Genomic DNA, 22747 nt, shown 5'->3' on the forward strand with positions numbered 1-22747 from the left:
TCCCGAGCCATAACTTTATTGTACAAACCTTTGATGTATTCTCTATAGAAACCTATTGGGGGTTATTTTGGGGAAAGGGTGAAAACAGGCGTTAAGTGAGTGCTGTGCTAATAAGGCACATCCATTTAAAAGTCTGGTTTTAGCCCACAATTTTGGGGCTGATGGCTGATTACCATGATTTAAACGTACCTGGAGATGCTAAAACAGAGACCTGCAATTTTCATGGAGTGGTATATGTAGTCTTCACGCACGCACTTGCATGGAAGGTGTAGAGTGCGTTGGTTAACAGACAACAGCACGTTTCAGGGTCCGAGGGAGAGGGCTCACAGGTTATCAGAGGCAGCACTGGAGGTCCTGGTGGAGGAGGTACAACGGACGAAGGATGTCATGTACTCACAGGGGAAGGAGACCACAGAGGAAAATAATGCGATGGATGTGGGAGGAGATCGCCAAGCAAGTCAAATCCAGGAACACTGCCCCCAAGGACATGGCTGCACTGCCGCAAAAATGTTCATGATTTGATATGAGTGGTCAAGGTAATATCCCATTGCAAACACACTTCTCAATAACTGCACCACTACCAGCATCACAACCTCAACGCACTGCATCAGCTATATAACTATACACTGATATTCACACAACCCACACTTTTGCATCCTGCACAGGCACTACTCACACCTCAGACACATCTCACAGCTCCTCAACTATGTGAGGCATCACACGCACGCACTAAAACACCTGCCAATACACTCATTCACAATCACCACTCTTTTTCTTCCAGGAAAAGATGACACATAATAGGCAACAGCAGGACCTGACTGGGGGAAGGGAAGCACAACTCCATGAGACTACTCCCCTTGAGGAAACAGTGCTGGTGGTAATCAGGAGGGGAGTGGCAGATGCTGTGGCCACAGGCAGAGAAGAGGATATATTGCCTAAAGATATGTGGCCAGTTCTTTGCATATCCACACCTATTCCCAATCCCTAATCCCCCAAAACTATCCTCACTCACAAGCTCCATATGTTCTCCTCACCCAGATTCTCCTATAGTGACCACATGCGCTGCACCTTAACCCTTCTACCTTTATCCACTGAGGAAGAACGCACTGTCAATCGCTCCAATGTCACAGGCACAAGCTCAGAAACCGGCACCACGTGTAACTTAGAGGCTAAATAGCTTCCATTACACTACTAGCATCTTCCATGGAATGGCAAAGTGCAGCAATGGAAGCTCAGGTAACTGCCATGGTGGGTTTGGGCTCTTCGGTTGAAAGCTGTCCAGAGATCTCTCCTCCAGAAGATCACTGGGCTGGCTGAAAAGAAGTACCAGAGTAAGCAAGAACACTTATAGGATAGCCACTAAGTATAAACACCAGGGTGAATAGTTTAATATTTCTATGTGCTGTTGGTTGTGTCATGTTTTCATTGTTTGTTTTTGCTCTCGATAAGGAGTGATTATGGTGATCGGATAGTGGTGGAATTGGTGGTTTATTTTTTATTGTGTTCTTCATACGGAAGGGGTTGAAAGGATGGAGTGCAGATGGTGGGCTTCTTGATGGATCCTCAGTCGTGGAAGGTAAGGCATGTGGCAACAGTGCTCCAGAGTCCGATGGTGGAGGAAGTCTCTTAAAAGCTGTCTTTAATGAGATGGCATCGAGCATCCCTCCCAGGTGCCGGCCATCTACCTGGAACCCTCTGGTGCTCCCCCTGGTCCCCCTCATCTTCCTCCTCCTCCAAAATATTGTCCTGGTCAATATTTATTCGTCAACCAAAATAACAAAAACAGATTAGCTGGTCATTATCACATTGCTATTTGTGGGAGTTTGCTGTGCGCAAGTTGGCTGCTGTGGTTCCCACATTACAACAGCGACTTTACTCCAAAAGTACTTCATTGGCTGTAAAGCACTTTGATACGTCCGGTGATCATGAAAGGTGCTATATAAATGCAAGTCTTTCTTCTTTTATTCTAGTGGCTTCTGAGCTTGTCCCTCTGGCACAATTGCTGGTGGCAACATTTGGTCTCTCATGATTGCCAGCTTGTGGAGTATGCAGCAAATCACCATGAATCTGGAGCCCTCCTTGCCCTCCTGATCCTCTCTCCTCCAACAGCTGGTGCTGCTCTACCAGGTCTCATTTCTTCCTCCCGTTTCTTCTCCAAACCAAGGGAGACACCTAGTAATATCCCCACTCCCTTTCTCCTCGTAACTCCTATAAGGTCCCCTACAAGGTACAGTACATAAGAACATAAGAAAGTCAAAAATAGGAGCAGGAGTAGGCCATTTGGCCCCTCGAGCCTGCTCCACCATTCAATAAAATCATGGCTGATCTGTTCCTGGCCTCAACTCCACTTCCCTGCCTGCTCCCCATAACCCTTAACTCCCTTATCATTCAAAAATCTGTCTATCTCCACCTTAAATACATTCAATGATCCAGCCTCCACAGCTCTCTGAGGTAGAGAATGCCAAAGATTCACGACCCTCTGAGAGAAGAAATTCCTCCTCATTTCCGTTTTAAATGGGCAACCCATTCATCTGAAAATATGCCCCTAGTTCTAGATTCCCCTACTAGAGGAAACATCCTCCCTGCATCGACTCTATCAAGCCCCCTCAGAATCTTATACGCTTCAGAGTAGTGCAGCATTCACTGTCTTTAGTTGAAGTCCTCAGAGAATTTATGGAATTAATGTTGAAAAAGTGTTGGTGATGTCTTGACAAAGTGTCCCAGAAAGTCTCCTGATGTGCATCAAAAGTCTTCTTCAAACACACTGTAGTCAGTCGATCTCAATCAGCAAATGAACAATAAAAGTTGAGCATGGCTTTAAGTAGCGATCGCAATCCTCACCAATGACTCATTTACTCCTACAACAATACAAAAGCAACATACAGCGGATGCTGGAATCTGAAATAAAAACAGAAAATGCTGGACATCTCATTATTTACTCCTGTTCAGCTGGTCGCTGTTAGAAGAGGTCGATAATTGCCGTGCTTTAATGAGTGTTAGGAGCCAATTTAATTGGTAATCAGAGGCTTAATCATCCTCGGGGTGGCATTCCTAGTGGGTGCTTAAACACCTTTGCCAAAATGGCATCTTGCGCTAAAGTCGGGTTAACCAGCTGTTGCAACTCAAGATCCCATCTTGGCCACATTGGAGACTCTTCTGCACCTAAACTAAAAGTGCTCCAGTGGGGAAAATGGCCTCCTTGTGCGTTTTAATCCTAGCAACCCTTGTACCTCAACATTATCCAACGAGCTTATTTATTTAATAATCTGTATGTACCTATTCTTACAGTACCATGTTATTGGTTCTGAAATTCATCCTCACCAATGTCATCAGTGTCATTGAGGGGAAAAGACAGGATTTGCAAGAACACAGTTTGAAATAATTCTATCTACATTATTGTTCTGTCTTTGTTCTGTATAAAAATAATATAAAACATATTGTAATTCTTACACCTTCTGAATTTTCCTCTAACACTACTACCTCATGGGTGTTCCTCTTACATAATTAAGGTGATTATTACAAGAGGATTTGAGTATAAAAGTAAAGACATCTTACTACAATTATATAGGGCCCTGGTGAGACCGCACCTGGAGTAGTGTGTACAGTTTTGGTCTCCTTACCTGAGTAAGAATATACTTGCCGTTGAGGGAGTGCAACTAAGGTTCCAGACTGATTCCTGGGATGGGGTATTGTCCTAGGAGGAGAGATTGATTAGACTGGGCCTATATTCTCTAGAGTTTAGAAGAATGAGAGGTGATCTCATTGAAACATACAAAATTCTTACAGGGCTTGACGGGGTAGATGCAGGAAGGATGTTTCCTCTCGCTGGGGAGTCTAGAACCAGGGGTCACTGTCTCAGAATAAGGGGTCAACCATTTAGGACTGAGATGAGGAGAAATTTCTTCACTCAGAGGGTGGTGAATCTCTGGAATTCTCTATCCCAGCCAGCTGTAGAGGCTCAGTCATTGAGTATATTAAAGACAGAGATAGATAAAATTTTTGAATATTAAGGGAATCAAGGGATATGGGGATAGTGCAGGAAAGTGTTGAGGTAGAAGATCAGCCATGATCTCACTGAATGGCGGAGCAGGCTCGAGGGGCCGAATGGCCTACTCCTGCTTCTAATTCTTATGTTCTTATAAGACCAACATCAATGCAAAAAAAAAACCTCTTTACTTTATCATGTACATTCTGGATTTAACAAAATTTCCTTCTCTTATTATTGACCTGAAATTACCCTTGTGTCAGTGACATGTTTGATATATCTGTGGGGAGAAAAAGGCCTGATGATTCTTTGCTTGACTGGAAGGAGGCAGAGACAAAAAATCTGTGAGAGACCTTCATTGTCACTAATTGCGCCTTCTCCGTGTTAAAGGTTGGCTGCATGTCTCCTTGCAACAGATCTACGACTGCCTTCCTGCTCACCTGAAGCCTGCAGAGGAAGTTGTTCTTGTTGTCCACGTAAATGTACCTGAGGTTGCACATACTGTTCATGGCATAATGGCAGTCTGGCTCTGATATTATCTGATCATCCTGACATATATTCTTTGATCTTTTCCAGCCTCTTGATGTTGTAGGTACAATTTAAAGCAAAACCCCATCTTGCAATATAAAATCGTCTGTTAAAAAAAATTTTGAGTGTACATTTAAGAACTCCCTTACCAACAGGCAATAAACTTAATAAGCATTAACAACCACAGGAAACATTGGAAATCTGAATGCCCTCTCTTGAATGTTTTTTCAATGTGGAACAAATGACATTGACAGGAGACCCATGTATCTAAGCAGTGCACAAACTAAGTGAGAAGCCAACAATTTTAGTATTCCCAGATTTTCCAGTCCCTCTCATTCAATAGAGAACATTTTCTGCAGCATATTTTTTGTCCTGACAGAGCAGTAAACATACTAAATGATCCATTGCAGATTTATGGAAAAATAAACTACTAATTGACACCAATTTACACAAGATTGACTGACTCATGGCTTATGTTTCTGTGAAACACTGAGTTTATTGTGCACTTTCTTTTTATAGCACCATGTGCCGACAGATTTTACAACCTTATTCAAATACTTTTTGAAGAGCTTTTCCCCGGTTCTGCTACAGTTATCAGTTTGATACTGGCATCTGCCTTAGAACATTGCAAGCCAACAGTACTGAGCTATTGCTCCTGCTGTAGTCACTCTCTTAGGGGAAGTGGAGCTCTCTGTGTATGTACTTAAAAGCATTAAGCAAAGTCTGATTACTTGCATCCAAAATACCATTTTTCAAAAGATAGGGGGCGGAATTACCCTTTTTTATAGCCTTCATTAGCGCCTCCGTGGGTCGTTATGCTGGTGACACCGTGCCTGCGATTTGCGCCCCAGACTGCCGCAAACACGGCGATGACCGCCGACCCCTCACCGCCCCATGCCAGTCGCAAAGCTGGCGGACATCTGCTGCCAGGGCACCCTTAAAAAGGCCATTTGCGCTGTGGGCCGCCATATTTTTTTGTAGCCGACTCTTCAGTCAGCCTGATAGTGGCAGCCTTTGCCTCGGCTGGGCCACCATTCTGCATCCCGGCACTCTGTTTTGGGTGCCAGGCTGTTAGCTCAGTCGAGGGCATCCCTGGCGGCCCAGTGGTAGCCGCCAAAGGGACTGCAGAGCACGCAGCAGCTCTCCCCTTTAATTGAGAAGGAGGGGCATTCTGCTGCATTAGCACTATGCGCAGCATCCATGTAACGCTGACATTGCCGATGGGGTGCTGGGTTCCACAGCGTGGCACTGGGCCCAGCGCCAGCTTCCGCCCCAAAAACACCCCTCCATGGACACAAAGCGGAAGGGCTGAATTCCAAGCAGGGGGCGGAATTCCAGGCTGGGTGTTAAATGTTTCGGCTCCGGAAGGTTATTGCCTCCAAACTGGGTGCGGGGCAATTTCGCCCTTTACAATTTTAGTAACACTTTAAAAATTTTCTTTGCACCAATTGCAGTTGAACTGTAGCTGATGGAAATCAGAACTGATCTGACACTGTGTTGCTGGTGTTAATCTGAATCATGATTAAATTATTGCAGTTATATGCTGCTCATGATGTGGTCTCTTCTACATTGGGGAGACCAAATGTAGATGCAGTGACCGCTTTGCAGAACACCTCCATTCAGTCAGCAAGTGTGATCCCGAGCTTCCGGTGGCCTGTCATTTTAATTCACTAGATTGCTCCCATTCTGACCTCTCTGTCCTCAGTCTCCTAGTCTGTTCCAATGAAGCTCAATTTAAGCTCAGGGAACAGCATCTCATCTGTCTATTAGGCACCTTACAGCTTTCCGGACTCAACATTGAGTTCAACAATTTCAGATTACAACCTCTGCCCCTATTTTTTCAGATGGCAGCTGTTGCTAATATTCCCAGTTACACCTCCTCGAGACCCATCTTCTCTTTATTTACTTGGTCCATTACCATCTTCTTTTGCCTTGTTTCTCTCTGCCTGACCTGTTGAGTATTTCCAGCATTTGCTATTTTTATTTCAGATTTCCAGCATCTGCAGTATATTGCCTTTGTCATAGTTTTAAAAGATGTCATATTGATTTTGCATTTTTATATGTTCCTTAATATATAGATTATTTGTGGAATGACTGCTCTAGTTTCAAAAATACTCCACTACAATTAAACTATCAATATTTAGACTGCATACATGGTACAAACATAATTAGAACACTCCCAATATAGTCAATATCTTCATTTAGCCCAACAAATAATAAATATTGAGCGTTCCTCTTTAACTCTCTTATTCTGCTTGATTCATGGGGTATGCAGTTATGTCGCAGGCACTTCGTCTTCCTTCTTCGTGTAAAACGCTGTAAGCTTGGCAATATATGTTTTCTTGCAGAACGTCTTGTATACACTGACATGTTAATGGGTAAGTTTTATTTATTAAATTCGGTTGTGCAGGTTGAGCTTTTCTTTATTCAAATGTTTGTTTTGGTCCTTTTCTAACTGCTGCAGTTTATCATCAAAATGGAAAGTGAACTTCGGATTCACTTTGCTGTATGCATAATAATTCTGCAGGAAACGTTAAGCACCATGTCTGTACATGGCATGAAACACGAATCATAGTCACTGACGTCTGCACTGACAACAAACAGTGTCATGCAATATTAAATACCCGAGCCTGGCATCTCAAATTTACCGACCACTTTTCTATTCTCATGCCTCAGTGAAAGAGTAGAATAAGGTATGGTAAAATAGGCAGCGAAATAGTACTGTAAATGGTATAAAGATTACCGACTTAACAAGTGCCAACATATTTTATATCAATTATATTGCTGTTGTACAACAACAAATCCGATAGGACTTCACTGGATCCCTGGCGTGCATGGGAAGCATGAATAATTGAGAAGCTGGAGGTGGAAAAAAGAAACACTTTGATGTGAGGGCATGGCCCATTGCCCCCACAGGATTTATGTGTGTATGTGTTACAAGAAGTATTCAAATCGAAAGAGCCATTTGTAACAAAATGGAAATTTAGACGGCGTATAATGTGTATACGTTTTAATGGCAGGGATGATTTTACTACTACGGTACCGTCATATTGTAGGAGAAATGCATAAAATGCTATAATTTTTACATAACCAAATAAAACCAACAATGATGAGTATCGTTTTACACATGTCGTTTGGTTAAACTTACAAACCAATGTTCGACCGAAAATTGAAACCATCTGAACTCACAAATAAATTATTTAAAAGGTCTTGTGTCTAGTCACCTGAACCTTTTGATCATTGAGTGATAAATGCGACCTTCCCGCCTGTGGTGCTTGATCTATTAAAAGGACGGCCGAGGATTGAACATTTGTCTCTGTGTGAACAAGCCTGTGGAGCAGCCAAGGAAAGCCGGCTGTGCCTGTGCAGCCAATGGCTGCTCCGGGAGCTTTCAGCACCATGGACAGTAACAAGCGCCTCATGCAGATCATCAAAGAAATGCGTTCTGACATGAAGAAACTGGAGTCAGAAAACAAGGCCCTACGAGTGAAGTTAAGTCAGTCTGGGAAAAGAGCAGAAATGTTGGAAAAAGCAACTATTTCTGCTCTCCAACAGCAGCTAAAATCCGAGGAGGCATTAACGCACGCTAACCTGCGCAGGAATATCTCCGCCCCTGTGCTGGAAGGAGAAACGAGAGGTAAATAGTGCCAGTGAACTGGAAAATGCAAAAACGTATACAGAGTATCCGCATTTACCACTGATCGCAGTAATGTTCAATGTCCAGCTACGTCCTACCTTTCCAGGCATGACTTATTGCTTACTTGGTGCTATTGACATGTCTGTTTTGGTTTCAAGTTAATCCTCTAGTTCACACTTCTGCTTTAGACACGTGTGTGTTTACCGTTTATCGATAATGGCAGCACATTTCAAATGTTAAATTAATCAATTCATTTTTTTTTAATCTTCAGCAACTTTGCCTCATTTCCAAAACAATTCTATAAACCGAGTTGGTTTGCAAAAACCAGGAAAAAAATCTCAAGAACAAATTGTTAGGAAAAGAACGTGCTTTGATATAGCGCCATAACTCGTTATCGCGATCTCACAAACGCTTCACAACCAGTTACTTCTAAAGTACAGTGAATGTTATTGTGCAGGCAACCTATAGTGTCGCTACATAGTTATTATGCAGGCAAATGTTACTATAAAACAGTAATCCTTTCCCAGAATTCTCCAAAAGCTTATTTTCCGATGAACAATAAAATGCGTGATACTGGATTCTCTGACTTATTTGGATTATCTGACTTATTAAAGTGTTGCACGTGCATCACTTTTATTTTGACTCTGGAATCCGCTTACTGAGGATTATATGAGAATGGATATCTCAGCGGGAGGCGAAGTTGTTTAAAGCCAAGAGAATAATAAAACAATAGTGTCCTGTTCATTCAAAATAACGTTATGATGACCAGATCAATTTAGTGAGTGTTTATCGGTTATCTTATTTATTATAAATATGTTTATAAAGAGTTAAAGGGATACAAATTTACACTCTAAAGTAAAACCGAATTCTCCAAAAGCTTATTTTCCAATGAGCAATAAAGTGCGTGATACTGGATTCTCTGACTTATTTGGATTGTTTCAATTTTAAGAGCTGTATCGCCAAAGTACGTAATTTGTGAGATTAACTAACCTGTAAAATGATTGTTATCCTTATATACGATCAGACTGAGTATAATTTGTGTTCTAAACAGAAGTGGAGTGGCGGTGGCATTTTGATTTCAATCAGACGTGTTTTCGCCAGTGTCTGATAAATGCATTGGACATACAACAAATAACGCACAAATTAATTTGCAGATAACACGATGACCGTGAGACGCTACTCCATATCATCTTTACATGCCTTCACTGTGGGTAATAAGCGTCAGAATTCTTCAGATCAAAACCAAACCTATCAAATGAGTGAGCAAGAGGAGCCAGCATCCGCGGCAGCGACTCAGCCTTGCACAATAATGAAACTCGCTAAAAGCCAAGGAATTCTTGCTCGATTGCCGAGCACGAACACTTCTGAAGAGAAATACCCTCAAGGAACAACCTTGCAAGAATACGTCCATAAGTGCAAGTGAGCAATAGTATAAGCCTCTTGAGATCAAACTGAAAGTTGCAGCTGACTTTCCAGAAATGGCACTTCAAACCAGATTAATCGTCATTAAAAATGTTAAGTTCAGATTGAGAAAGTGCATGTTTCTAAAAAGAAAATGATTCCGTAAACAAATCAGTGACTCACCATCGGCCCTAGAAAAATAGCTGTGATATATTTGAGATTTATGATGACCAAATCAATTTAGTGGGTGTTTATCGGTTATCTTAGGTAATTTATTATAAATATTTCTATAAAGAGTTAAATGGGATACAAATGTACGCTCTAAAGTAAAACCGAATTCTCCAAAAGCTTATTTTCCAATGAGCAATGAAGTGCATGATACTGGATTCTCTGACTTATTTGGATGGTCTGACTTATTAAAGTGTTGCACGTGCATCACTTTTATTTTGACCCTGGAATCCGCTTACTGAGGATTATATGAGAATTGATATCTCAGCGGGAGGCGAAATTGTTTAAAGCCAAGACAATAATAAAACAATAGTGTCCTGTTCATTCAAAATAACGTGGTTTCAATTTTAAGAGCTGTACCGCCAAAGTACGTAATTTGTGAGATTAACTAACCTGTAAATGATTGTTATCCTTATATACGATCAGACTGAGTATAATTTGAGTTCTAAACAAAAGTGGAGTGGCGGTGGAATTTTGATTTCAATCAGACCTGAAGCTGTAACATTAATTCGAACAATGATGTAGAACAGCGGGTAGTTGCGCTCGGTATCTATCACTGTTCCAGACACTAAAATGTAAATACTGCGGATGCTGGAAATTTGAACAAAAACAGAAAATACTGGAAACACGCAGCGGGTTCTGCCTGAAACGTCATGCTGTTTTCTCTCCACAGATGTTGACGGGCCTGCTGTGTGTTTGCAGCCATTTCTGTTTTTTTTAAAGAAACCAATATTTTGTGAAAATTATAATGTAATTCCTACAACAGAGGAATAGAGGTGTGTGATATTAGAATTATTAAATGAAATTGGTGGTGTCAAATGTTAGAACAGATATTGAATAACTTGAATCATTTGAGCAGTTATATTCAAGCACACTGTGCCCTTGTATCCTTCTGTAAATTGTATATTTTACATGGTCCCAAGTCCGTACTAGATTCAACCACTCTTGCGTTGTATTTCAGTTTGGATTGCTATAATTCTAGTTTTGACCAATTAAATGCATACTGACAATTGCTCAATAACAATTTCAAACGATTTAAGATCATTGCAATTTAAAGAAATGATAGGCGGTAGAGTATTCTATGTTAACACTTCAGGTTATATAGTGCAGTGAACATGTTTCTTCTATTTCTCTCAACAGATTTAAAGTAAAGTCTGTAACCTTTCTTTTGCCTGTGGATGTTGCATCTCATTCTGAAAATCAAGGCCCTTCCCAGCGTCCAGAGAATCAGAATTGCGATCAGCTGTCCCCTATTCAGGAAAACGATTCCTAAGTGAAGTGATTTGCTTTATATTTGAATAGTTTTACGTACACATTTGTATCAAATTGCTACGTTCTTTCAGGAAAGGGTTTCTATACCTTGGAGAGGTATAGTTTCCAGACCTATGCTATCTGTAATTCCATAAATGTAAGTAACTGCTGCGGCTCAAATGTGTACCCGTATTGAACAATGACTTGAGGAAATTCAATACATGTTCCACCGTTGACCTGAATTTCTATTTCATTGATAAACCGGCGTGTGCGTGCAAGTGCGTCTATGTCTGCACCTTGGTGTTGTGCTTATATCTACTAACTGTATGGAAGATATAATAAAATGAGATAAGTGAGTCCAAAATATCAGTGTTCAACACAATCGGGAAAAATTGCAACGATTATACCTTCTATCCTCTTTTACCACCCGGACACATTTCAAAAAACATGTCCACTTGGGCAAATGGGCTGGCCATTTAACCCATGCGCCATGAAACTATTTTCTTTCACATCACATTTTAAACCCGAATCATTAAATGTTGTTTTATTTAGCCGAGTTTGTTATTTTCTTCCAAAATCTTAATGCATGGATTTATTTACTTAACACTGGAGTTTTAGTTAGCTCTAGGTGAAGATTTGTTGGATGGGGGAGAGGAAGAGTTGTTTTTAACTCGTGGAGTTATGATCTGGAATACACTGCCTGAAAGGGTGGTGGAAGCAGATTCAATAGGAACTTTCAAAACGGAATTTGATACATACTTCAAAGGAAATATTTTGTAGGGCTATGGGGACAGAGCAGGGGAGTGGGACTAATTGGATAGTTCTTTCAAAGGGTTGATAAAGGTGCGAGGGGCTGAAAGGCTCCATTCTTGCTATAAGATGAGAGAAAGAAATCGTTAAGCTTTGGGATACAGTTCAAATAAGGATCACGGAGCCAGCTCAGCCATGATATTGAATAGTGGAGTAGGCTCGAAGGACCAAATGGCTTACTCCTGCTCTTATTTCCTATGTTCTTCGGTTAAAATTTGGCACGTTCTTAATAATGTATAAATCTGAATGTTTATTTTATATATTAATCACAATTCATAAAAGTAAAATATTAAAATTGTATTGCCTTTTGAATGTCATATGTGGCAGACAGTCTGTGGGATCCAGACACATAAATGCTGTGCAGTACATTAAATAGATTTACAAACATTGTGTTCACTGTAAATTACTGAATTTTCTGAGGTAACACACAATTTATCAGGCAATACGTTAATAAAATGGCCCTCAAGAATGTGTATATACTGCCCCGCTTCTTTTCTGTTTTCAACATGAATTTAATGTGTTGTTGAAGCAATTAATTTCGGAGCAATTGGGCTGTTTATTTAGCACAACACATACCATTGTGAAAGCTGAATAAGAACTGGTAATCTTTTTTTATTTAGAGCATTTACAGTAAAATGCACAAATTCGATTTGATGTTTTTCTGACTGTGTTTTCCTGTTGCTTGTTCACCATGATCCTTTGGAAGCTGGTGGGGGTCACCCTCTGATTGCTGAGTGCTTTGCACACTCTGCAGACTCCCATAACTTTCCGAGTCATGAGTTTTTCCTGTGGGGAGGGAAAAAGAATCTCACATTATTTCCATTTGTAACTTCCCACCACTTACTTTATTTATTTGAAAAATGAAGCGAACCTGCCATATCCTTTATTTTTGGATAATTGTTTTCTGGGATGACCTCGGGCCTATCGGTGTATTTCATTGCAACTGTGGGTCGCCGATCCTGATATGTATTGCAAGTGGCATCTATCCAAAAAATAAAGCAGCAATTTAAACAGGAAAATATGATTTGTTCCAATATTTGGAAATTGAAAGAAAGACTTGCATTTATATAGCGCCTTTCATGACCACGAGACAAAGCACTTTTCAGCCAATGAAGTACTTTTGGAGTGTAATCACTGTTCTAATGAAGAAAATGCGGCAGCTGATTTGCGCACAAGCAAGCTCCCACAAACAACAATGTGATAATGATCAGATAATCTGTTTTTGTTATGTTGATTTGAGGGATAAACATTGGCCAGGATACTGGGGATAACTTCCCTACTCTTCTTTTGAAATAGTGCCATGGGATCTTTTACGTCCACCTGAAAGGGTCTTGGTTTAACGTCTCATCTGACAGTACGGCACTCCCTCAGCACTGTACTGGAGTGTCAGCCTAGATTTATGTGCTCAAGTCCCTGGAGTGGTATTTGAACCCACAATGTTCTGACTCAGAGGCGAGTGTGCTACCCACTGAGCCACGGCTGACACTAATTGTAATAACATTTTATCAGTTCACTATAAGGGAAATCTAGAAATGGAACAACTAACTAGATTATCTCCTGGACAAGATTCTGGAAACAGTATAGAAAGGCACCAATACTCACAATTATTCCAATAAAAGACATAACTTTTTTTCTAAAACTATTTAAGTGCAAGAACGAATAATAGGAAAGTTGGGTGCTATCCTTATTGTTTTCTTATGTGAAACAAATGATAAGGGTTTTGCAAAATGGGCCATTTTCCAGCTGGCAACTTTATCAAGTGCGACCAAATGCACAATTGATTGGATGAAATATGGAGCTCCTTATCTCACTTAGCTAGTGCCCTAGTCTCTCCATGCCTCCTTTAATGCTAGGTGAGTTACACTACATAGTTTACCTGGATGGGAAACAGTTGGACTTGGAATAAAGACCGATTGTGCAGTGTAAGTTCAGGTACCAAGTCACTAACTTTACAAATAGTGCAACAGAAAGTTTAAAAATAATCTTTAACAGTGTATAGAACTGAATGGGAGCTTGGAACATGTATTTTACTTTTTGACTTTTTGTGCTGAACAATGTGAAAAATGTTAGTGCTGGGCATGGAATACAGTCCAATTGAAGAAGCCAATTTGTGCACAGCAAGGTCCCATGAATATGAATGAGATATTGACCAGATTGTCTATTTTAGTGAAGTTGGTTGAGGGATAAATATTGTCAAAGACACCAAAAGCTTCCCTGCTCCTCTTGGGTGCCATTTTTACCTACCAGAGAAGGCAGACAATCTGAAAGCCAGTATTGTATTCAGAGCAGCACTGAACGACTTCTGAAGAAGTGTCACCTTGGAGTTAGCTTGAACCCATGACCTTCTAACTCGGAGTGCTACCAAGGCTGAGCCAAGGCTGAAAGCTAAAATATTAATATTTTCAGTTGGGTCTTGGCAGTATTGGAAGTGGGGAAGGAGCACTAGTTATTGCAGAATTAAAATGTGCAGGTACCATCGCAGTATAAAAACAAGATGCAGCCTCCACTGAAAATTGTCAATTAAGTAATGTGGCTATCTGTTGTGCCCTTTTCATTTATTTCACACATTACACATCGTCTAGCAATGCTGGATGCCTGCTGTATTCAAGCATAAGTAAACTCTGGGACTATTGAAGCAAAAGTGATGGAAAATATGTTGCCACTCCATCATTACTGCCTCATTTAAATATACCTGGCTGCTTTTGGATGGGCACTACTGGTGTCTGACAGAAATTATGCCACAAGATCAGAATGGCCATACAAATGAGTAAATTTCCTGTATTTCTGGTCTCCACCCAATTTTCTGTCCCTGCATAATACTACCAGAAAATATGTACAAAAGAGAGAAGGGTAAAAACAGTCATAATCTTCTAGTATTGGATTTTGTTTTATGGCACTGGTCTAACAGGTTCGGTAATTGACAAGTAATTTTAAAATTCTTGTATTTGCAAGCACTTTCTGTTAACAAAACCTTACATCTTGTTGTCATACTTGTGGGTAATTTTTCCCATTTATAAATTCCTATGTCAAATTTATAATGGAAACTGCCTATGTCAATTTGTCATACTATAATTGTACCCTCCTGTAGACTCCATATTGTGTCTTTATCTTCTCAGTCTTTACTGCAGATAAAATGCGACTCTCAAATATGACTTCTTTGCATCCTAACTTGCTGTAACTTTTGCTTTGCATCCTAGTCCAATTATCTTTTGCCCTCTAACCCCACTTTACCTGACTCTAACCCCACTTTACCTGAAGACTAGACTTGGTCTTGACATGTGGTGTTGCAAACAGTGAGTCATCTTTTTAACCTACAATCATAAACTTGTGATTATGAAAATAAATCCAAAACTCCAGCAAACCTTTTGTCAATGATATATTTTTCCTGAAAAACTAAAGTTTGCAGCCACAATCCACCATATGCTTCTGAACATTTAACTTGCATTTTATCATTTATGGCTTTTGAGTTAAACTGTACCTTTTTTATTGGCATCTTCTGCCTTTGATTCAGGCAGGGACTGCACAGATTCTCGGCCAGAATCTGACTCCCTTAGCGGCCTGCCCAGGATTTCATTTTCTGACGCAATCAGATTTCTAATGAGGAAATAAGTACACATCTTCCCTTTCCCTTTAACTTCAATCTCACCTCTTTCATGTATTTCAAAGCTTTTATCCTTAAGTGCTCTGAAATAGAAAACAAAAGAAATCAAATCTCAATTTATCATGGGTGCAAGGAAGAAATAAATACATCCTCTACTTGTGGCTTCAATCGAAATTTCCTTTTGGGGTAGAAGTTTTTCAGCTGCCTACTTTGTATTTGGTTACAGTTATTTTAATAAAGTGCATGTATATCATTCAGGTTATGCTACAAAAACATTGCACTGAATCTTTTACCGGAAAGCACTAGGACTGAGGTGGATCTTGCTTGGTACGCCATGGCTTTCCATTCTTGAAGCTGTGTTGACCGTATCTCCAAAAAGGCAATATCGAGGCATCTTTTCACCAACCACTCCAGCCAGGACTGGACCAGTGGTTACCCCAACTCTTATCTTTATAAAGAAAAGATAGAAGTTACTGTACTCGCATAACTAATATGATCATTAAAAATACAAACATGGTTCTGTGATTTATTACTTTGCACTATTCAATTTGTATCAATACACTTTTAATACTATTCAAAATAATAACGTACCTGGATAGGTTTTCCAGTTACAGGATTTGTTACACCTTTAGCTGCTATGATCATTCCCAAGCTAAAATTTGCAACCCTCTCAGCATGTGAAGCTACTGGTACAGGAACTCCTCCGACCACCATGTAGGCATCTCCTATTGTCTCCACCTTTACAATTTGGAACAAAGATATATCTTTAAAGTATCACATTCAGAGGACTTGGGATTATATTAGTGAGGCTAAATTATTATTGTCTTATCAGTGTTTATTTAGTAATAACTGTTTTTCTGTGACAACATGTATGTTAATGAAATCCTAACTTCTTACTATATAGTATTAATCCTGTAGTTAAATAAGTAACTAAAATACAATATATTACTGCCTTCCTGCACATTCATTGAATGAAGAAAATTCATACCTTATAGACATCATGAACTGTGGTTAGTCTGTCAAACTTCAGGTACATGGTATTGAGCATTACCACTATTTGAATTGGTTCACACTGAGCACAGATACTAGTAAATGTCACAACATCACTGAACAGTATGGTGCACTCCTTAAATTCACCTAGAGCAGAACACTTGATATCAGTAACAATTTAACTAAATTGTGAAAATCATTGTTAATACTATTGATCTATTGAAACTTGTCAGTTTGACAGTTCAATTTTTATTAGAATTAAGAAAAATATATAAATTTAAAATTGTTACTAAGCGAATTGGGGGGTGGGGAGTTCAGAGCAGTTTCTTTAAGCATGGAGTTATTGATTCAAGTAATGATTTGCCATAGAGCATAGTTGAGGCAGAGAATATTATGAGGGTGATTTTCATATATAGTGCAAATCGAGGGGGCAATGAACAGAGTGATCACGCCCAATGTCACTAGCAAGAGGCTCAAACCATTTTCATTATCGAGCCTTATTTTAATTTGAGTGGACAGCTGCCAGCACTCCGTGGTGGTAATTTTAACTTTTAATCAATGATAGCAAACTGGCAGTCCATTTTACACCTTGCTAGGTTTCACATACTCCACCCAGTGAAACATCAAAATTACTTTGGAGTCCTTTAATATTAAAAATATTTAAAAAGACCTCTGTCTGTTTCAGACAGGAGCACTGGCTGTCCATTTCGAGGCCCGTTTGAAAATCGACAGGCTTGGCCAGCTAATGAGCGGAGTTTTTTTTTTAAACTGTCTGCCTTTTCAACATGAACATGGCAACAGGGAGATTAAAATTGCCCCATGTGTCTTTTAAGGGAATAGTAGATAAACATTTGAAGCAGAAGAAGATACACAGCTATGAGGAGAGTCCAAAGCTGTGGTATTACTTTTGCCAAAATAAAAATGGGAAAGTATAAATGCTGGACATTTGCAATAAAAACAGAAATTACTGGAAATACACATAGGTCAGTGACCATCTGTAAAGAGAAAAGACAGGTTACATATAACAGCGCACATAAGGTGACTTCCCAATCCTGAGCAGATAATCAAGGAAGAGAAGTTCTGTGTAGACAGACACTTTCTCCCAGCGAAGAAGGGTCGTGAAGTCAATGGTACATTTAACACAAAGCTTAAATTGGTAGAACAACACCAACTTAAGGATGGATTGCTGCATGGAATGAGGAGATGTAAATACCAGATAAAAAAATGAAATAATTTTGAAAATGTCAGTATTACAGGAATCAAGGTATTGTTAACAACAATTAAACTTTGTAAAGTGCTATCTCTGATGCATCTAGCACCTACATACCACCTTTGGTATTGGTGTGAAGTGGTTTCTTCTAAAGATGGTGATGCAGTGATGTCAGATTGTATCAAACTGCAGACCGAGAAGAAGCCCCACTATTTGAACATGTGGGACCCAACCACACATCACAGACCGCAGTGTAAATGAGATGTTCTCTGTAAAGGGAAAGTACATCTAGAACTTTGCCAGCAAGGCAGGAAAATATTTAAATTGAAGGAACAGATTTATAGAATTGGTCATCGCTCCTAAGGATAGTACGAAAGATTATTTTTAATTTCTCATAAATTTTATCAACTGATGTTGTGACGTCATCACACATGTCATGATGCAATAATGTCAACAGTCTTCATAGACATTTGAATCCAGGAAGTAGATGGTGTGTTTGGAGGAGTCGGTATCAATCAACTTTTCAAACCTGAAGTGAATTCTGGAGTGAATTGCTCCCAGTTTCTTGAAGCGAGGAAGCACCATTAAAGAGTAACAACACTAGAATTGCATGTAGCTGAACTTCAGTGGCTGACTATTGGTTGTATAGGGCAGTAAATGCTCAAATAATAATCCTTCCAAAGAATGTTGTATGGGGAACATGCTGTAACATTTATCAACGGTTCATTATCTCCAGTATCCTCCTATTTTCATTTCTGAGCTTTAATTTTGACAACGAATCAATCCTCTACAGGCAATGTGTTTATATAATAATATAAACTAATTTAAATCCATTCACCTGCCTCAACTTTTTTTCCTTCTTTGAGTTGATTAGCCACATGCTTTGGTAGCATTGCATAGAGCAATGCTTCCGTCTTCTTTTTTTCTTCCTCTAAATGCTTGGAGAGAATTCTCAGTTCTTCTTTCTTTCTTTCAAGCTGATTGGATAATTCCATCTCAGCAAGCCTCTGCTGATTCAGAAGAATAAGATCCCTGGTCACATCATGAGAGGCGATGTCTGAAATGTGCATGTGCCTTTCTTCAAGCTCATGCAAACTACGTAACAGAGGAGAGCATAGGTACAACATGCATTGTAAATATTCCATCCAAACCATTTGACCTGAAGGAAGATGATGATAAATCAGTGTGACAAACACGTTAAATTCCCTTCCAATAGTAATATTTTGATAACAGTCAAAATATTCCTTGCTTTAATTGGATTTGAGAACCTTTCTACCAAATACATCAATCTATTAACTTCTACTACATTTTGGCCTCCTTAGAAATTGCTGAGATTTTCCTCTTCATTGGTTTTTGGGTATTAAGCAGGAAATTTATCCACCTGACGGTCATACTGCTGACCCCAGAATTTTTCCAGAGTCAGCCTAATTTACATATTTCTGGCAGGTCCCAACAGAGTATTCACCTGCACAAAAGAGACAACCTGGGGCCAGAATGAAAAATCCCTAATGAGCTAAAATAAATGTCTGGCCACTGCTAGATCCAGTGTAACATATCAGTAGGGGACTGTGAGTCATTTGCCCGGTGATCAAGTCCACTCCCTAGGGTGGATTTTAATTTTACTAGCAATAGCATTTCTATGCTAGAAAATGTGGCTTTTGATGTGACTCTATCATTATCACTTTATTTGGTTATGTCCACCCCTTACTAGACGGAGCCTCCAGTGGAAGTGAGATTGGAAGATTGCTACTTGGCCAGACTGAGCAGAGATTCAGTGGGACACATCTCTGTCCAATTTCCTGCCTCTGCCCGAGTTACTTTTCTAGTGTAACTCAAGAGTAAAATCTTCCCAAATTTCAAATGAGAATCCAATGGAAATGTGCTTGATTTAAAACTTATTTAAATTCTGCATAAAACATTGAATAAAGATAAAAATACATATGGTGCATACATGTCTATAAAGGGAAATATAATTAATATTAATTTACACTTTAAGTGAAAAGTATTGTTATTGTGAAAGCTTTATTACACTCATGTTTCAGATTTGCAATGCATCTTAAATTGGTCATTAGTTTTTCTGTCCTGAGTTATTAATAATGCAAGATTCTTTACAAAGTAGTAACACTGATGAAAATATTGAGTTTGAAGCAAAGCAGTGTAAGCCTAAACATGTTGGAGATCCAACGTTGTAGAGGTGGGCATAAGTGGTCTTGATGATGGATAGGATGTGAGCTTTAAAGCTTGGCTCAATGTCAAACAGGGTATAAATATTACGGACAGTCTGGGTCAGCCTGAGACTGTGGCTGGGGGAGGAGTTTGTGGCAGAGACTGAAAGCTATAGCTTTGGTTTTCTTGATGTTGAGCGAGAGCGTGGTGTGACTCATCTTGATGTTAGAAAAGCAGTCTAATAGAATGGAGGATAAATGGAGTTGTGTATAATTGGCATAAAGAAAGAACAGATATTGCTTTTCCTTTTAGATTTATAATCAAGTACTGTATTTGATTTTTCAGGTGAGTTTTTTTTGTTTAGTACTTTTTGATTTTAAAAAGTTAATGAGACTTTAAAAAATTGCAATTGCATAGAACTATAGTAAACAATGTTTTCTTTTGTTCTTAGTATTTGGTTGGTTTTTGAAATGTTTTTGTTGAATCATATTGGGGTACTCTCTCAGAAGAGATATGGAACTCCGTGTGCAGGACTGTTGAATTTATGCATGAGCACAGCTGATGCTCAATCGTCCCTGGATTTAGGACTATCTCCTTGAATGCCAATTCAATTCATATTTTTGGGGTGCCATAGTTCCTTGAAGCCACTACCCTGTTGAGTTCATTAGCACTATTTAAACAACATAAAAAATATAACAAGAACCTTAGTTTTAATTATTTATAACTTTTTTTTAAAATAAAAGGTTGTGTTGGTGATTAGTTTGGAGCCCCATTGGATGGCGTACTGCTCATTTAAAAAAAAAAAGTCTGCCTGGGGACAGCACTGCCATTTAATTTATGGACTGCAAATGTGAAGCATTCTATTTCAAATACATATAAAAGCTGACCCTAAAATATTGTCGAGGGGTAGAATGTAGATGAGGAAAAGGCAAGGTCCAAGGATAGGTAACAGTGTGAGAAAGAGAAGAGAAGCCACTGCTGTGTTTGGATAGGTATGAATGGAATCGTGAAAGGGATGTCCCATGGAACTAGACAATGGAAAAAATAATGTTATAAGATGTAATTTGCAAATCCAATTCTTTTTCCATTATTTTTACACTGCAACCTATATTTCACTTTAAATACATATATCCCACTTTAGAAGTTGCTTCATTTTTTAACACACCTCTTAGTTCCAGCATTGGTCGCTGCTTCCATGATTCTGGCATCATTTCCCGTTTTGTTCTTAACACAAATTGGCTATTAATGAATTTCCGTACACTTGATATTTTGAACGTTACTTCCGGGTGAACAATGGTGAAGTATTCGTCAAGTCGGATATCCATTGTCTGAAGACCTGGGACTATCTTCTGTATATTTATCCCTGCTTGTTTTACCCTGAGCTTAAAAGGCCAAGACCAAGTAAAACATTCAATAACATCTTCACAATAAATAAATTGAATCGTCAGCTTGCAATGCAGAATGTTGGGAGATAAGGCATCTTTTGTTCAATTATATGGAGCTGATAATTGTTGTCTTTTATCAGTTTTCAAACCAGATGCAACATTAATTTCCAATTAAGGCCATATTTACACTGTACATTTAGTATTGCTACGTAGTGGTTTCTGATTCATTCCAGTGTCAAACCAAGCCCCAGATTTAGACTGTGTTTATACTATTATGAAATTAAACTGCTTTGCCCCAAAATTACAGTTGAGGTGTAAATGCATCCTCAATTAAAATTTCTAATCCTGATTTAAGGACTTAATTGTAGATAACACTTTAAAGGAAATGCATTGGCAATAACTAAACTAATTTAATCTAATTACAAAACAAGTGTATTTTTGTGGTACTTTATTTGCTATTTCAATATATGCAAATACAACTTTGAATTCAAAATGATTAAAAGTATCCAATTTAGAAAGCATGCAACATCAGTTGTGCATGATAATAGAGCACTAATGAAGTAGGTGAATTAAATACATTTTGGTTTATAGGAAAGTTCCTAATATTGATTTCATTTTTTTCGTGATAAGGCTGGATATGACAAGACCTTTGATTTTACGAGGGACTAATAGCTGCATTAAAAAGAAAAATACATTTCAGTATTCCCCCAATGACTCAGTGGATTGATCCAGTAAGTAATTGAGCCATACAAACTCAGAATCATAGAATCTTATAGCACAGGAGGAGGCCATTTGGGCCATTGTGCCTGTGCTGGCTCTTTGAAAGAGCTGTCCAATTTAGTCCCACGCCCCAGATTTTTCCCCATAATCCTACAAATAAATTCTTTTCAAGTACATTTCCAATTGCCTTTTGAATGTTCCCACGGGATCTTATTTCACCACCTTTCAGGTAATGCATTCCAGATCTTAACCATCCGCTGTGCGAAACATATTCATCTCATTTTACTTCTAGTTCTTTTGCCAATTATTTTAAATCGATGACCTCTGGTTACCAACCCACTTGCCAGAGGAAACAGTTTCTCCTTACTTGCTTTATCAACACCCCTCATAATTTTGAATACCTCTATTAGGTCTCCCGTTAACCTTCTCTGCTCTAAGGAGAAAAATCACAGCTTCTCCAATCCCTTCACATAATTGATGTCCCTCATCCCTGGTGGTATCCTGGTAAACTTCTTCTGTACTGTCTCCAAGGTTTCCTAAAGTTTGGTACCCAGAATTGTACAAAATACTCAAGCTGAGGCCTAACCAATGATTTATAAAGATTTACCATGACATCCTTGTTTTTGTCTTCAATGCCCATATTTACGAAACCAGGTATCCCATACACTTTCTTAACCACCTAATCAACTTGTCCTGTCTCCTTCAAAGATTTGGAATTGGCACCCCCAAATCCCTCTGCTCTTCCTACGCCCCTCAAAATAGTACCATTTAGATTTTACTACCTATCCATGTAGTTCCTCCCAAAATGCATCACTTCAGACTTATCTGCATGAAA

The 22747-nt window shown here is 39.2% G+C and overlaps 2 protein-coding genes across 2 annotated transcripts in view; one reads left to right on the forward strand and one right to left on the reverse strand.

Moving 5' to 3' along the window:
• Window positions 1–7912: 7912 nt before the first annotated feature.
• Window positions 7913–11052, forward strand: LOC139266248 (putative coiled-coil domain-containing protein 195). Its single transcript, XM_070884077.1, has 3 exons — window positions 7913–8150; window positions 9305–9569; window positions 10920–11052. Exons 1-3 carry the CDS (start codon window positions 7913–7915, stop codon window positions 11050–11052), a joined length of 636 nt encoding a protein of 211 aa, XP_070740178.1.
• A 1413-nt stretch (window positions 11053–12465) lies between these two features.
• The window catches only part of gucy1b2 (guanylate cyclase 1, soluble, beta 2), an 85098-nt gene continuing 74816 nt past the window's right edge, over window positions 12466–22747 (reverse strand). Inside the window, exons 11-18 of the mRNA XM_070884079.1 lie at window positions 20973–21189; window positions 18480–18800; window positions 16430–16578; window positions 16033–16179; window positions 15735–15889; window positions 15319–15524; window positions 12712–12822; window positions 12466–12626 (exon numbers count right to left, since the gene is read on the reverse strand). Coding sequence (XP_070740180.1) covers window positions 12466–12626; window positions 12712–12822; window positions 15319–15524; window positions 15735–15889; window positions 16033–16179; window positions 16430–16578; window positions 18480–18800; window positions 20973–21189 — 1467 coding nt within the window. The remainder of the gene's footprint in view (window positions 12627–12711; window positions 12823–15318; window positions 15525–15734; window positions 15890–16032; window positions 16180–16429; window positions 16579–18479; window positions 18801–20972; window positions 21190–22747) is intronic.

This window comes from Pristiophorus japonicus, chromosome 6 (genome assembly GCF_044704955.1).
Source record: "Pristiophorus japonicus isolate sPriJap1 chromosome 6, sPriJap1.hap1, whole genome shotgun sequence".
NCBI classification, from domain to species: Eukaryota; Metazoa; Chordata; class Chondrichthyes; family Pristiophoridae; genus Pristiophorus; species Pristiophorus japonicus.

Coding starts and splice junctions, on each gene's coding strand:
- LOC139266248 (XM_070884077.1), top strand. CDS start 7,913: ATGGACAGTAACAAGCGCCTCATGCAGATCATCAAAGAAATGCGTTCT. Junction 8,151..9,304: donor GCTGGAAGGAGAAACGAGAG/GTAAATAGTGCC, acceptor ATTAATTTGCAG/ATAACACGATGACCGTGAGA. Junction 9,570..10,919: donor GAATACGTCCATAAGTGCAA/GTGAGCAATAGT, acceptor TTCTCTCAACAG/ATTTAAAGTAAAGTCTGTAA.